Raw genomic sequence first — 15,105 nt, forward strand, 5'->3', positions numbered from 1 at the left:
ATATATATATATATATATGTATGTATTATTTGTTATATTCTTTTTATATTATTTTGTAAAGAATGTAATAAAAGGATGATGGGTTTATATATATATATAAAATATATATTATGTAAATTTAAAATTTTTAATAATAAGTCGGGAAAAAAAGGACAAAAAAAAAAAAAAAAAAAACATATATATTATATATATATAACTTTAAAAATGGATATATTTTTTTTCAAATCAATCATACTTTCTCAAAAGAATTTAATTATAATGGTTATATGAATAAATGAAAAATGTATAAAATTTTATTTAAAAATATATTAATAATAATATAAATATATAAATAATATATATAGTATATATAATAAAAACCATATGCTTCTTTTTTATTAAACTTAAAATTTTTCCTTTTTTTTTTTTTTTTAAATATAAATTCTTTTGTCATTTATTTTTGTAAACAAAAAAGAAAAGAATTTTATTTAAATAAATCTCAACGCTTTTTTTTTTTTTTTTTTATTTTTTTTTTTTTTCTGCACTTGAAAAAATAAGTAGAAAAAAAATATATATATATATATATATATATAAAATATAAATATATTATATATATATATATATATATATATATAATATATGAACAAAAAATATGTATTTATTTTAAGGAAAAAAGAAAATAAAGAATGCATTTCTTTTTATTCTATTTTTAATATTTTAGCCAAATTATAATAATTTGAAAGGATTTTATTTTTTTATATTTTTATTTTTTTAATTTTTTTTAAGGTGGAAATATTTTAAAAAAACATATAATTTTTTAAAATGTTAAATTATATTAAATAATAACATATATATTTTATATGTATTTCTTAAAAATTTTGATAATATATTAATAATTTTAAATGTAGAATTAAAAAAATAATATATAATATTATAAATAGAATATTAAATGAGTGAAATAAAATATTAATATATATATTTAAATTCTTACATTTTTTCAAAAAATATAAATTATATATTATATAAATGATAATATATATATATATATATATATTTATTTATAGTGCCATGTCGTTTTAAGGCTTTGTAATTTTTTATGTTTTATTATATATAGTTCTATATTCGAGTTCCCTTTATTATATATGATAAATAAAAAAATCTAAGTATTTTCATTTATATATATGTTGTATATATAATGAGCAGTGTTATAAATTATGATAAATTTAATAAAATAGACATAAGTTCATCAGATGATGAGAATAAGAAAAGGTTACATCCACAGTTAAGAAAGTTAGATAACAAGGATAAAGTTGTTATAGGACCTGATGGATTAACAATTTTAAAGAATCATAAAAAGGATGAAAAAATAAAACATGATAAATATAATAACACTTCAAAAAATGTAGAAGAAATAAAAGATAAGAACGATGAACATGAGAACATATATAAAGAAAGTAATAATGCTTTAAATAAAAATAATAATATACATTTTGAAAATATTAATAATAATATTCCTAATGATAAGTTAATAAATAATAATAAAAAGTTTAAAGATATGTTTATAAATGGGGCTGTAATTCCTTTTGAGTATATCTGGAATCAGTCTATAGATTATATTAATGCTTTTATATGTTTACCATTAAATTGTAAAGCTAAAAATTTAATTGTAGATATAAAAGAAGATAAATTAATTGTTAAAAGAAAGAACTACCAAAGTTATATTAATAATAATAATAATATTAATAATAATAATAATATTAATAATAATAATAATAATAATAATAATAATAATAATAATATTAATAATAATAATAATATTAATAATAATAGTGTATGTAGTCAACATAACACTCAAGTCAATTCTTTTCATAACAATATTGAAATTTTAATTAATAAAGAATTCCCTTTCAAAATTAATAATGATGAAGATACACAAATATGGGAAATAAAAAATATGCAAATTAATTGGTTCACACTTTTTAATTTATCTAATGAAATAAATAATCAGAATGTAGAATATACATTTGAAGATTATAATAAGTTAGACAAACAAGAAACTTTTTTATATATTTCTTTAAAAAAAATAAATGAAATTGAAAATGCATATATATGGTGGTCTACATTATTTACAAATGAACATCCAATAAAAATTGAAAATCTTCCTTCTAGAAGTTCAATAAATAAATCAAAAAAAGGAATGCATTCTTTTAAGGCTGCTTGGGATGAAGCACATGAAATTTTTAAGAAAAATATATCCATGAAACAACTACCATTTGGTATAGATTCTTCATAATAAAAATAAAAAAATAAAAAATATACTAACATATATATTATATATATATATTAATTTATTTATATTTTATTCCATTTTAATACTATTTTTTATTTTTAAAAAAATATGTTTCCTTTTTTTATTTTATTTTATTTTATTTTTTTTGTAATATTTCTATTTAATTATTAGAGACATTCAAAACATGATTTTTTTTTTAAGTTAAAATGAAGTTATATAAATTAAAAGAAGTAATAATATATATATATATATATATATATATATATATATATATATTTATTTATATATGTGAGACAGGCATTCATTATTTCACATATATATTATACATATAATGTTTACTATATATTTATATCTAAATAAAGATATATGGAGTCTCTTAAGAGCATCCAATAAGAATCAGTAATGGTGCATAATATTATTTTATCAATAGCATTAAAATTATCTTTTATTTTCATGAATTGATAAATTCCTTCTAAACATGAAATGACAACATCATGTTTCTTAAATAAACTAATACCACTACCCAGTAAAGGAAATACAATATTTTTAAAATTATTTTCTTTTGCTATTAGTAATACATTTTCATAACAATTTTTTAACTTTTCGGTTTGATTATAATATGGTTCAACAACATGTATAATATTTTTATATGAACTATTATATCCTTTTGTTAATATAATACTTTTTCCTTTATTCTCCTCTTTTGTATTTTTCATATCGTTAAATAATTCTTCGCCACAAGTTTTTAAAAAATTACCTGAACAGTCATAACCATTTCCTTCTTTCATTAATTCAAAAACTTTATTTGTTCCATTGACCACCGCATCACCTTTTAAATATGACAGATCTTTAATAAAAAAAAAAAAAAAAAAAATATGTATATATATATATATATATATATATATATATATATATATATATAATATATGTGTATATTCATAAATTAGTATATTCAATAGTTAAGTAAAATTATCCATATGAAATATGTATTATATATATATATATTTATATGTATACATGTCTGTAATATATATAATTTTATTATATTTTTTTCTTTATTTTTATATATACCTCCAAAGTGAAGAACTATTTTATTCAAAATATTAAACTGGTTTTCATTTTTTTTGAAAACAGGAAGATAATTAACGTCGATTATTTTATGAACATTTTTTATAGTTGGATAACTTTGTAAAACATCATGATTCTTCTCATGTAATAATAACTCTATATCTTCTATACTATGCTTTTCATGATTTTTTATTTTATTTTTAGCTATCAGTTTTCCAATATTTACTTTTTTACTTGTTTTATAATTACGTGTAGTAATTTTATTTAATGCAATATAAAATCTATCATGTTTAAAAAATTTATTAAAAAGCATTTTTCATTTCTTATAAATTACATTTTTTTTTTTTTTTTTTTATATAAATATTATACATAAATATTTTTATATTAAGGAAATTAATAAGTTCAAACAAGTTTCACATTATACTATGAATAAATAATAATCCATAAACAAAAAATTCAAATGAAATTAAAAAAAAAAATAAAAAAAATAATATAGTATCATCATATAAAAATATATTGATCCATATATTATATATATATATATATATATATATTTATATATATTCTAAAATATATGTGCAAAAAAGAAAAAAATATTATATGTATAATATAATATAGTTATATATATTAGATAATTAAAAAGATACATTATTTTAAGAAATAATTGAACAAGGCATATTATTCAAAAGGTGTGAAGCAATATCATAAAAAATAAAATGTAATAATATATATATATATATATATATATATATCATTTAAATGTTTTACCCTATCTAATTTATTCTCCTCTTATTTATTCACATTTTACATTTTTAATAAACATAATTTATTAGAACGAATTATATAATAAATTATATTATAATAATGATGTAGTACTATTTTATGTTCTCTATATAAGGTTATAAATAAAGATATTGTGGCTATATTACATACTCTAATCTTTTAATAAATATTAAAAAAAAAATATATTTCTTTTTATAAATATGAATAAGTATATATTTTAATGGAAAAAAAAAAAAAAAACATTAAGACGTAATATTATTTATCTAATTAAATAATGTATAATAAAAAAAAAAAAAAATTATGATTTAAGTCTTTTTAAAAATGCTTCCCATGAATTCGACAAAAAGGAACACCTTTTATGGTGTACATAATCCAACATTATATCTGCCCTAAAAATTAAAGAAATATAATATATTTAGAGTAAAATATATGAAACTATTATATATATATATATATATATATATATATATATATATATATATATATATTTACCATTCTTTTCTTCTGCTAGTGGTACATATAAACCATGAGACAGTTGATATACCAATAAAATACAAACTCATAGTTAAACTTCTTCCTGTAAAATACAAGAGAGTATTTTTAAAACATAATCAAAAATATATATTAATTATTATATATAAATAAATATACATATATATATATATATATATATATATATATATATATATACATTTTTATTTAGATCATACTTAATTTGTTCATTTTAGAAGATTCATTTGCTACAGTATCTAATTTTTCCATTATAAAAAATTCTTTTTATATTATGTAAATTTTATGGGATAAATAAAAGAAAAAAAAAAAAAAAAAATGTATTTCTGATATTCAACTATATTCTTATTTAATAATTTTTAAACATATTCTTTTTATTTACTAATACATTTTTATTTAATATATAATATTTCTATAATGTGTACCCATTTTTTTGATGGAATGATTAATTTATATTTATTCAAAAATATAAAATTTTGAATTTATATTTTGTGTCGTTAAAATATTAAAAATATAATTAAATATTAAAATGGTAGTCATTAAAATACATAATATATTTAAGCCTTCTATGAAACACGGCATAATTTATTGGCGTATATATATATATATAAATATACTTTCTTTCTATCAATTTTAAAATGCTTTAATTTATTATTTATTTTATTTTATTTATTATTTTTTTTTTTTTTGTATGTACATATAAAATGGAAAGAAGATAACTTGTATACAATTCCTATTAATGTTTAAATATTTTATTGTTTTGTATTAAATAGCAGTAATATTTATGATATAAAATCAAAATTAGATTTAAGATAAAAAATAAAAAAGAAAAAAAAGGATAAATTATACATATATATTTAATATATACATATTATAGATAATAAAAAATGAGGTAAAAAATAACTTATAACAAATTACTATTAATGTTCAAATGAAAGTAAAAAAAGGTATGTGTTATATATATATATATATATATATATATATATCATATTGCACATAAAGAAAATGTAAAATTATGAGGAAAATACACCAAAAAAATAAAGCACATAAAATATATATATATATATATATATATATATATATATATATATATATATTCATTTATGTATAACCATTTTAATATCATCAATCATCAAAGCTTGCAATATTTTAAATAATAAAATGTGTTAAAAAAAAAAAAAAAAACCTTAGAGATACTATAGTATTCATTTCTATATGTTTGGTACATAATGTTTATGTGTAAATCTTAATATATATTTTGATATTATTGTAATAGAGCTTTTTCTTGCTGTTCTAATTTTTGTATATCTTGTTTATCCTTATCTAATTGTCCAAGTGCATTCAATTCCTCATCTACATTTATTTTATTTTCCTGAGAATATTCTTCAATTTTATCTTCGAAACTGTTATATAATCTATTTATAATTGGTTGTGCTATATCCTTTGATTGTTGATCTAATTTCTGAGTAGCTTCTAATGTTTTCTGTTTCCATTTGTTTAAATTCTTTCTTATAAATTGAACAGCTAATGGAATGACTAAGCTTTTTAGAAGTATGCTAAAGAAATGTCTAAGTTTTCCTTTATGTTTGTGATATAAACTAAGAAGCTTTTCCTTTGCCTTTGATCCAAGTTTCTTTAATTTTTGTCCAAATTTACTATTTTTAAATTTGTCCTTTAATTTTCTAATAAATTCAGTTTGTATAAGTGCAAGATTTTTACCCTCATATGCGCTTGCATCAAAAATATCAGCATCATCCTACAAAGAAAAAAAAATAAAATAAAATAAAATAAAATACACAACACAATTGAATTAAAGCAAATATATGTATCTATTGCATAAGTGAAATATTAATATATGTATAAACATAAGTATCATTCTGGAACCTCTAATAGAATCATGAATTTTTCCAAGTCTTTGCTATTTGATAAGTCATCTTCTAATTTGTTAACAACTTTTGTAGATACAATATCTATAAATGAGTTTAAATGACTATGCCATAATTCACCAACTTTATTGGAAAGCGTGTCTCCAACTGAAAAAAAAAAAAAAAAAGAAAAAATATAAATATAAATAAATAAATAAATATATATATATATATATATATGTTACATTTATATACAATATAGTTTTACATATTGTAAATATATATATTAATATATATACACATTTATATATAACATAATGCAGTTAATATTACTTTCAATATAATTTAAGGGAGCATTATTTACAGAATGAAGTTGTATAGAACTTATAGGAAGAACTATTGCTATCAAGAGGGCAATACAATACGTAAATTTATTCATTTTGTTCTATTTAAGTAGTACATACACACACATATATACGAAATGAAATCTTCAGTTGAAAAGTTAAACTTTTATATATTTGAAGAACAAAAATTCACAAAATGTTTCTTATTTTATCAGTGTGTAAAAATCATGAAAAATAATGATTCAATAAAATGTATAAAAATAAGCAAATATATAAATATTATTAAAAAAAAAAAATAATAATAAAATAAATGTTCGAAGAAGTAATTAAACAAATTGGAAATATATATAAAAAAAAATAATAATAATAATAAAATAAAACATGTTAATAACCATTTGATATCAAAGTTTTCAAAAGCAAGCTAAAAAAATGTGTGAAAATGAAAAAGGAAAAAAAAAGACATTTTCAATATTTAAAGAATAATCAAAAAAAAAAAAAAAAAAAAAAAAAAATGAACACTTAAGAATAAAATAACTGTAAATTTGAGCTATTTATGCGTCATTTTTTTTTTTTTTTTTTTTTTTTTTTAAACTATTGTATTTATATGTAGTTATATTAATTAATAATTAATAGTCATATATGAACATTCAGATTTTTTTTCATTTCATGTACATATATTGAGCTTAAAAAAGAAAATAATATATGAACATGTTAATAATAAAGCATGTAGCTAGCTATTTTGTAGAAACAATGTTAAATAATACAAGAACATTATATTTGAATGAATATATAAAATAGTACAATATTACATAAAATTAAGAAGAAAGAAAAAAAAAAAAAAAAAAAAAAAAAAAACCTGAATGTTTTCAATTAGTTAATTAAAGTATGAATATGTTTTATTTTTATTTTGTGCATGTCATATTTAATCATAATATTTATAATAAGACTATTGTTTAAAATGATCAAGATATGACATACACACAAAGATGATGTGTATAGGTAACTGTCTACATACAGACATTCGAATAAAAATAATATATATATTATATATATAGGTACACATATTTATACATAATATTATAGACTTTATTTATTTATTTATTTATTTATTTTTTTTTTTTCATAAAAATATTACTTCATTATGAAAAATGCTCATCAAGTTAAATATTATGTTCTTTTATATTAATTATTTGTTCTGTCATTACAATAATGTCATAAAATTACATGCATTGCTAATGACAAAAATAAAATTATCATTTATTTATTATTTTTTTTTTTTTTTTTGAAATTTTTTATTTTGTATGTATTATAGTATGAGATAAAAGTTATATTAAGCAATAAGGTTACACATTAAAAAAAAGAAAAAAATAGTATAATATATATAAATATATATATAATATTATTCTCCTTTTTTTAATTAAATAATTAAAGCATATTCCGTGTCTTTTATTCAAATATAAATACGAAAAAAATAATAACAAAACAAAAAAAAAAAAAAATTTCTATTGCTTTTTTTTTTTTTTTTTTTTTCTCCTGAATTCTCATATAAAATAGTCTATGTGATTAATAAATTTCTTTTTCGATATACACATTGTTTGTGTCTAAAATGATGAAATTGGACAAATTTGGATGTATACGTAAAATGGTTACATAAAAATATTAAGGAGTATTATTATTATTATTATATAAGGGTTAATACTAAATTCACGAATAAATTAGTATTATTAGCAAATGAAAATATATATTATTACTTTTCTATATACTTTTTTTTTTTTTTTTTTTTTGTTCTACTTTTTTAGTTAATATGTATATATATATATAAATGTGACATAATATATTAATATATATATATAACAAAGATAATGTCTAATTATATTTAACTTGAATTTGAAATTTTTTATTTTAATTCTTGATAAATAACTCTTTTTTCATCACACTTAGAAAATTGTTCCATAATATAAATTTAATTATTCTTTATTTATAATATATGAATCAGAAGTAAATGTATGTTTTTATTATTTTTATTTTTAATATACAATTAGTTTAGAATACAAAATATAATATGGTATATTTAATAATATTCCCCTTATAAAAAAAATATTCATAAATATGTAAAAAAATATAAAAAAATTTGTATATTTTTAATTCTTCATACGTAAATATCACATTAAGCATAAAAAAAAGAATAATAATAAATAAAATAATATATATAAAAATGTTATTTTTTTATTTTATTTTATTTAATTTAATTTTATTTTTTTATTATTTTAATATTTCTCATTTTGTGCACTGAAAAATATAATATATATATATATATAATTATATATATAATAATATATACAGGTTTGAATTAAAAAATATATATTAAAATTCTTTGAAAATAAAAATTTTTAGTTTAATATACTTCCCTTTCTAATTATAATGAAAGAAAGAAAATTTTTTTTTTTCTTCGTTATATTTTTTTTTGTAAAGATTGTTCTTACTACATACATATTATATATATAATTTAATAATATTACAGTGTGTGCATTTTATTGATAAATCGTCTGAAAATAATATGAAAGAAGAAAAAAAAAAAATAATAATAATAATATAATATAAACATTAATAAAATAATATATATATATATTAGAGAAAACAGTGTTATTTTTTATTTTATTTTTTTTTCTTTATATATATATATATATATTTATATATTTTTCTTTTATCACATATAATTTTGCTTTTATGTATTTAAATATATTTTACATATTTTTCTTGTAATATTACATTTTAAACTCTTAAAAAATATTTTAAATGTAAATATTTTTGTTTGGTTTCTTTTTTTGATTCTTATACTTTCCATTGTTAAGGTGTTATAAGAAGAAATAAATATTTTATGTAAAGATAATCGAAATTTGGATTGTAAAAATGCCTACAATAGGACAGAATAAATATAGAGCTAATACAAGCGCGTATCTAGATGGTATACACACACACACATACATACATAAATACATACATACGTACACATTTGTATATATATGTATATATAAGACTAAGCTATTGCTTATATAATTACATGAAATAAATAAATAATATAATATAATTACAATATATAAGACATGATAATTTTGGGAGATATAGGAAATATTTCCATCATTAAAAATTGATTTTGTTTTTTCTATAAACAACCCCTTGATAATATACATGATATAATTTTTTTTTTTTTTTTTTTTTACAGATTCACGAAGTTTCAAAAGAAAATCAATTGATGAACAGGAGGATTATAACATTGTTGATGATTTCTTATATCTAAATAAAGAAAATAAAAATATATCAAATGATCAACATGACAATTTATATATGAAAGAAGAATTAGGATTAGCACATACAAGTGCTATGGGGATGAATATAATTAATAAGTGTATCACAGACGATAAAAAATTTAAAGAATCATATAATATTAAAAATTATGAACACCACGTACATGAGAATGATTATAAATTGGAGTCTCCATTAAATGAGATTGTAAGTATAATATGTAAATATTGATATATATATATATATATATATATATATATATATATATATATATATATTTACATGTTCATATATTTTCCCCCTTTTGTAGCAAAAATATCAACTCACATTACTAAGAAAAAGTAATCCCTCATATCCTAAACCATCAAAAAGTGAAGATAATAATAGCAATGTAAATAAAGACTGTAGGAAGAAATCTCATGAGAAAGAAGAAAAATATGAAGTGCCATATGAAAAATATAATATGAATTTGTCAACCAAAAGTAATGTAAAAGAAATAAGGTATTTACAAGGAATAAAACAAATGGGCGATGTTAAATCGGATAAAGATTTTAAAAATATGATGGATTTAAAAAATTATAAAGATCTACAAATGCATAAAGTACAACCGAATTATATAAATATAGCAGATAATAAAAAAATAACTGTTAATAAAAATATAGCAATTAATAATAATATACCAAATAATTATAACATATCAATAAATAAAAACTTACCTATGCATAAAAATATATTAACATATAAAGAAAACAATATAACAAAAGACCAAGTGTTAATTAACCCTAGAAGGAATGATCAAATATTATATAATAAAAATTATTTATCAAATATAAAAGGAGTACAGGAGGAAAAAATAGAAAAGTCAAAATATGTAAATACAAATAATAGCTCGGTAGCAAGCTCAAATGTTATGAATGACTATAGACAGGAAGGTATGGTAGAAATAAGGTTGAAAGATAAAAAATATGATGAAAGGTTAATATCTGATGGTTATGAAAAAAAAAAAATGTACTACATAAAACATAATGATACAAAGGATAGAAAACAAAACGAGGAACAACCACCCAACATTAATGACAATAAAATATATAAGTATGGTGACAGAAAAATATATTCTGATACAGATAAAAAGGAAAATATTATCAAATTAAATGATAAGTATTTAAATGATATGAATGTGGAGAAAGGGAATTATTATAAGAGTGAAGAAAGTATGTATGATAATTATGTTATAGTAAAAAGTAATTCTAATATATATAATAAAAAGAAAGAAAATAATAACAACAATAATAATGATAATAATGATAATAATGATAATAATAATGATTATTATGTGAGATCTCGAAATAAAGATACAATGATTGACGATAAGTTAAAAATGGGGCCAAATATTGTAAATGATAAATATAAATTATATAAGAGAGCAGATTATGAAGAAAATAGAAAAAAAATGAATAATGAAGAAATGAGAGATGCACAAATTGTTGAGAATGTGAATGAACATGGAATATATGAAAATGTTAAAAATTTAAAGGATGATGAAGTGGATGAAAATTATAATAATTTTAGTAGCCATAGATATGATAAAGGAAAATATGTAATAGAAAATGATAAGGAGAATACAAAAAGTAATATTAATAAAGGAAGTAGAAATTGTAATGATAATAAATATAAAGGTATGCACAAAATGAATGATAATAATAATAATAATAATAATAATAATTATGGTGATAATAATGTTTATAATGATTCTTATAATAATTCTTATAATAATTCTTATAATAATTCTTATAATGATTATTATGATAATTATCATAAGTGTGATGATACCAATAATAAACAGCAAATTAACAAATTCAATAGAAAAGAAGAAACTACTATAATTAATGTGTGTTCTGAAAAAAAGGCTTATGACGAATCTCTCAAAAATAAAAATATGACTCATAAATATGATGAACAAGATGAACATAACAAATGTGTTAAAAATGTGAATAAAAAAAAATATTGTTCAAATATTAATGTACAGGGAAAAAATGGTTCAGAAAAGGTTGGAGGATATCGTTCATCTAATAATAATAATAATAATAATAATAATACTAGTGTGTCTAATAAAAATCTGAACATTAGTAGAAAAAGCTTAAATGTTAGTTCTAAAATAAAAAATGATAAAAGTATTACATATATATCGTTTGATGAAATTACAAATTTTGATTTTGAAATGAATAATGATTATATGAATGATATAATATCGGAATTATTAGGAATTACAAAAGATCATGAATGGACAAAACAAATAGATAATTTAATTAACTTGAGAAGAATTTTAAAATTTCATCATAAATTATTTTTTGAAAATCATTCAAAAGAATTAAGAAAAATTTCAAGATGTATTATCGAATTATTAAATAGTCCTAGATCAAGTGTATCTAAAAATTCTTTATTATGTTTATCTGAATTTTATTCAATAGGTAAAAAAAGAATGGATAATACATTGGATGATGTAATATTACCCTGTTTGAAAAAGGCTTATCAGACATCTATTGATTTTTTGAGTAGTGCCGCAAATAATACTTTATTATCTATTTGTAATTCCTGTAGTGAGAGCAAACTCATTTTACATTTTATAAAAATTATGACATCGTAAGGACAAATAGAACAAAAAAAATAAAATATATATGTAAATAATATATATATATATATATATATATATATATATATGTATATGTTTTATTATTACAGTGATAATTGATCCACTTTTTATTTTATTTTATTTTATTTTATTTTTTTATAGAAAACAGAAGACATATAACTTGATTTGTCTGAAATGCCTAATTGCCGTCATAATTAAATTTGAGGATAACATAATAAAATTTAAGGAAATAAATAAATTGATAGAAGCCATACTAGAGGTAAGTGTATACAAGAAAGTGATAACAATATATAATAATATGCTTATATATTTAATATATTACTTTTTTTTTAACATTATTTTATTTTTCTTAGTGTACATCCGTTGGAAGCGCAGAAATAAAATGCACAGCAAGGGTTGCCTTAGTTGTGTTGGATAAGTGAGTTAAAAAAAAAAAAAAAAAAAATAAAAATAATATTAAAATGGGAAAAGACACACACACACATATATATATATATATATATATATATACATACATTTATGTTTATTATTTATTTATTTTTATAGTATATATCCTATAAAAAAGTTATGTGGTAAATTATACATGACATCAGAAAAAATAAAAAAGGTAAAACAAAATATTTTCTTTTTTCATAATTAGTGTGACATATATTTATTCATTTTAATTTTATCTTTTTTTAAATACATATTATTTTATTATATTATTAACAGATTGAAAATTTAACAGATAGGACATCAGAAAATGAAATCGACCTTGTTTTGGGAAAAATTAAATTTAATTAAAATTGGATTTCTTTGTATTTATCTTATTATTTATTTGTATTACTATTTCTTTTTTTTTTTTTATATATGTTGATTATTTGGCACATATATATATATAAATATATATATATATATATATATATATATATATATGTATATTTTATATTTGATGAATTATTTATTTTTTTTTATGTAACATCCTTTTTGGTTTTTTTTTTTTTTTTTTTTTTTTTTAAATTTGTTTTATTTTATTCAATTATATATAAATATATATATATATATATTTTTTTTTGTATTTATATACAAATTCAATTAAATTGAATGTTTTTTTTTTTTTATATTTTAAATTAGTCTTCCTAGTATATTAACTATATATATATATATATGTTTTATTTCTTTTAATATGAAATGTGCATATATATATGGCTGAAATATTTTTCAAATATGTTATTCCTTATAAACATACTTATTATTTGAATTACTTTCAGATTTTTATGTTAATTATTCTATTTTTCTTTTTTTAAATATCTATATAACAATTTCGCGTAATAGAATAATTGATATATTTGGCTATTTTTCCAAAAAAAAAAAAAATAAAATTGAACTATATATTTTTAAGGAAAAATTTTGTATTCTACATGTTTTACATTTTTATTGGGACCTTTAAAATTAACATATTATAATATATCATTTGTATATATAAAACAATATTGTGGATAGTATGTGAGGAAAAGCATATGAATTAATGATAAATAAAGAAATACTACATATATATAAATATATATATTTTATATGTGTATATATTTTTTCTGTCTGTTGTGTTAACGTATACATTCAAAAAATATACTATAATTTATTTTTTATAGTTTTTAAATGTGCATATTATATTAATTTTTTTTTTAGAATTAATGAAAATAAAAGGATAAAATGGAAAATTGCATATCAAGTTGGTCATATAAAAATAATATATATATATTACATATCTTCTGTGCAAAAAAAAAAAAAAACAAAAAAAGGAAAATTATATAAAATACGAGAAATAAATAAATAAATATATACATATATATATATATATAGTACATATTTATATATGTAAAATATCTTGTGCATATATAAAAATTCTTTTGTGAAAAAAAAAAAAAAAAGAAAAAGGATAATAGGAATAAATCAAGGAGCACCCAAAATGCATAACATATATTTACTACATAAAAAAAAAAAAAAAAAGAAAGATAATTATTTGAGACTTCTAAATATATAATATATATATATATTATATGTATAAATAAATTTATTACTTTTATGTTTAATTTTTTTTGGTTCTTTACTTATTTGCATAAAAAAAATAATAGGAAATATATTGCGTAATTGTAAGAATAAATCTGCATTACAACCTTTTCTGTGCATATAAGTAAAAAAAAATTTTATTTTAAAGGTATATAAAATATATAGGTTATATATATATATATATATAATTATATATTTTTTTCATTTTTCGGAATGTACATAAAAAATGCAAAAAAAATAATAATGAGAAAAATATCAAATTAAAGA

General features: G+C 17.3%; 5 protein-coding genes across 5 annotated transcripts; 2 read left to right on the forward strand and 3 right to left on the reverse strand.

The window, feature by feature from the left end:
- Positions 1–1,174: 1,174 nt before the first annotated feature.
- Positions 1,175–2,272, forward strand: PADL01_1448700 (conserved Plasmodium protein, unknown function; the record flags this gene model as incomplete). Its single annotated transcript, XM_028684773.1, has 1 exon — positions 1,175–2,272. One exon carries the CDS (start codon positions 1,175–1,177, stop codon positions 2,270–2,272), a length of 1,098 nt encoding a protein of 365 aa, XP_028540818.1.
- Positions 2,273–2,607: 335 nt separating this feature from the next.
- On the reverse strand, positions 2,608–3,650 carry PADL01_1448800 (Appr-1-p processing domain protein; the record flags this gene model as incomplete). The annotated part of the gene is made up of 2 exons (XM_028684774.1): positions 2,608–3,116; positions 3,341–3,650. 2 exons carry the CDS (start codon positions 3,648–3,650, stop codon positions 2,608–2,610), a joined length of 819 nt encoding a protein of 272 aa, XP_028540819.1.
- A 768-nt stretch (positions 3,651–4,418) lies between these two features.
- Positions 4,419–4,882, reverse strand: PADL01_1448900 (conserved Plasmodium protein, unknown function; the record flags this gene model as incomplete). Its single annotated transcript, XM_028684775.1, has 3 exons — positions 4,419–4,509; positions 4,613–4,697; positions 4,831–4,882. The coding sequence occupies 3 exons, from the start codon at positions 4,880–4,882 to the stop codon at positions 4,419–4,421; spliced, it is 228 nt and encodes a 75-aa protein (XP_028540820.1).
- Positions 4,883–5,894: 1,012 nt separating this feature from the next.
- Positions 5,895–6,934, reverse strand: PADL01_1449000 (gamete egress and sporozoite traversal protein, putative; the record flags this gene model as incomplete). Its single annotated transcript, XM_028684776.1, has 3 exons — positions 5,895–6,386; positions 6,515–6,663; positions 6,829–6,934. 3 exons carry the CDS (start codon positions 6,932–6,934, stop codon positions 5,895–5,897), a joined length of 747 nt encoding a protein of 248 aa, XP_028540821.1.
- A 2,815-nt stretch (positions 6,935–9,749) lies between these two features.
- Positions 9,750–13,575, forward strand: PADL01_1449100 (conserved Plasmodium protein, unknown function; the record flags this gene model as incomplete). The annotated part of the gene is made up of 7 exons (XM_028684777.1): positions 9,750–9,804; positions 10,063–10,349; positions 10,453–12,782; positions 12,934–13,051; positions 13,146–13,210; positions 13,339–13,399; positions 13,504–13,575. The coding sequence occupies 7 exons, from the start codon at positions 9,750–9,752 to the stop codon at positions 13,573–13,575; spliced, it is 2,988 nt and encodes a 995-aa protein (XP_028540822.1).
- Between the last annotated feature and the right edge of the window lie 1,530 nt (positions 13,576–15,105).

This window comes from Plasmodium sp. gorilla clade G2 (genome assembly GCF_900097015.1).
Source record: "Plasmodium sp. gorilla clade G2 genome assembly, chromosome: 14".
Classification (NCBI taxonomy): Eukaryota; Apicomplexa; class Aconoidasida; order Haemosporida; family Plasmodiidae; genus Plasmodium; species Plasmodium adleri (nom. inval.).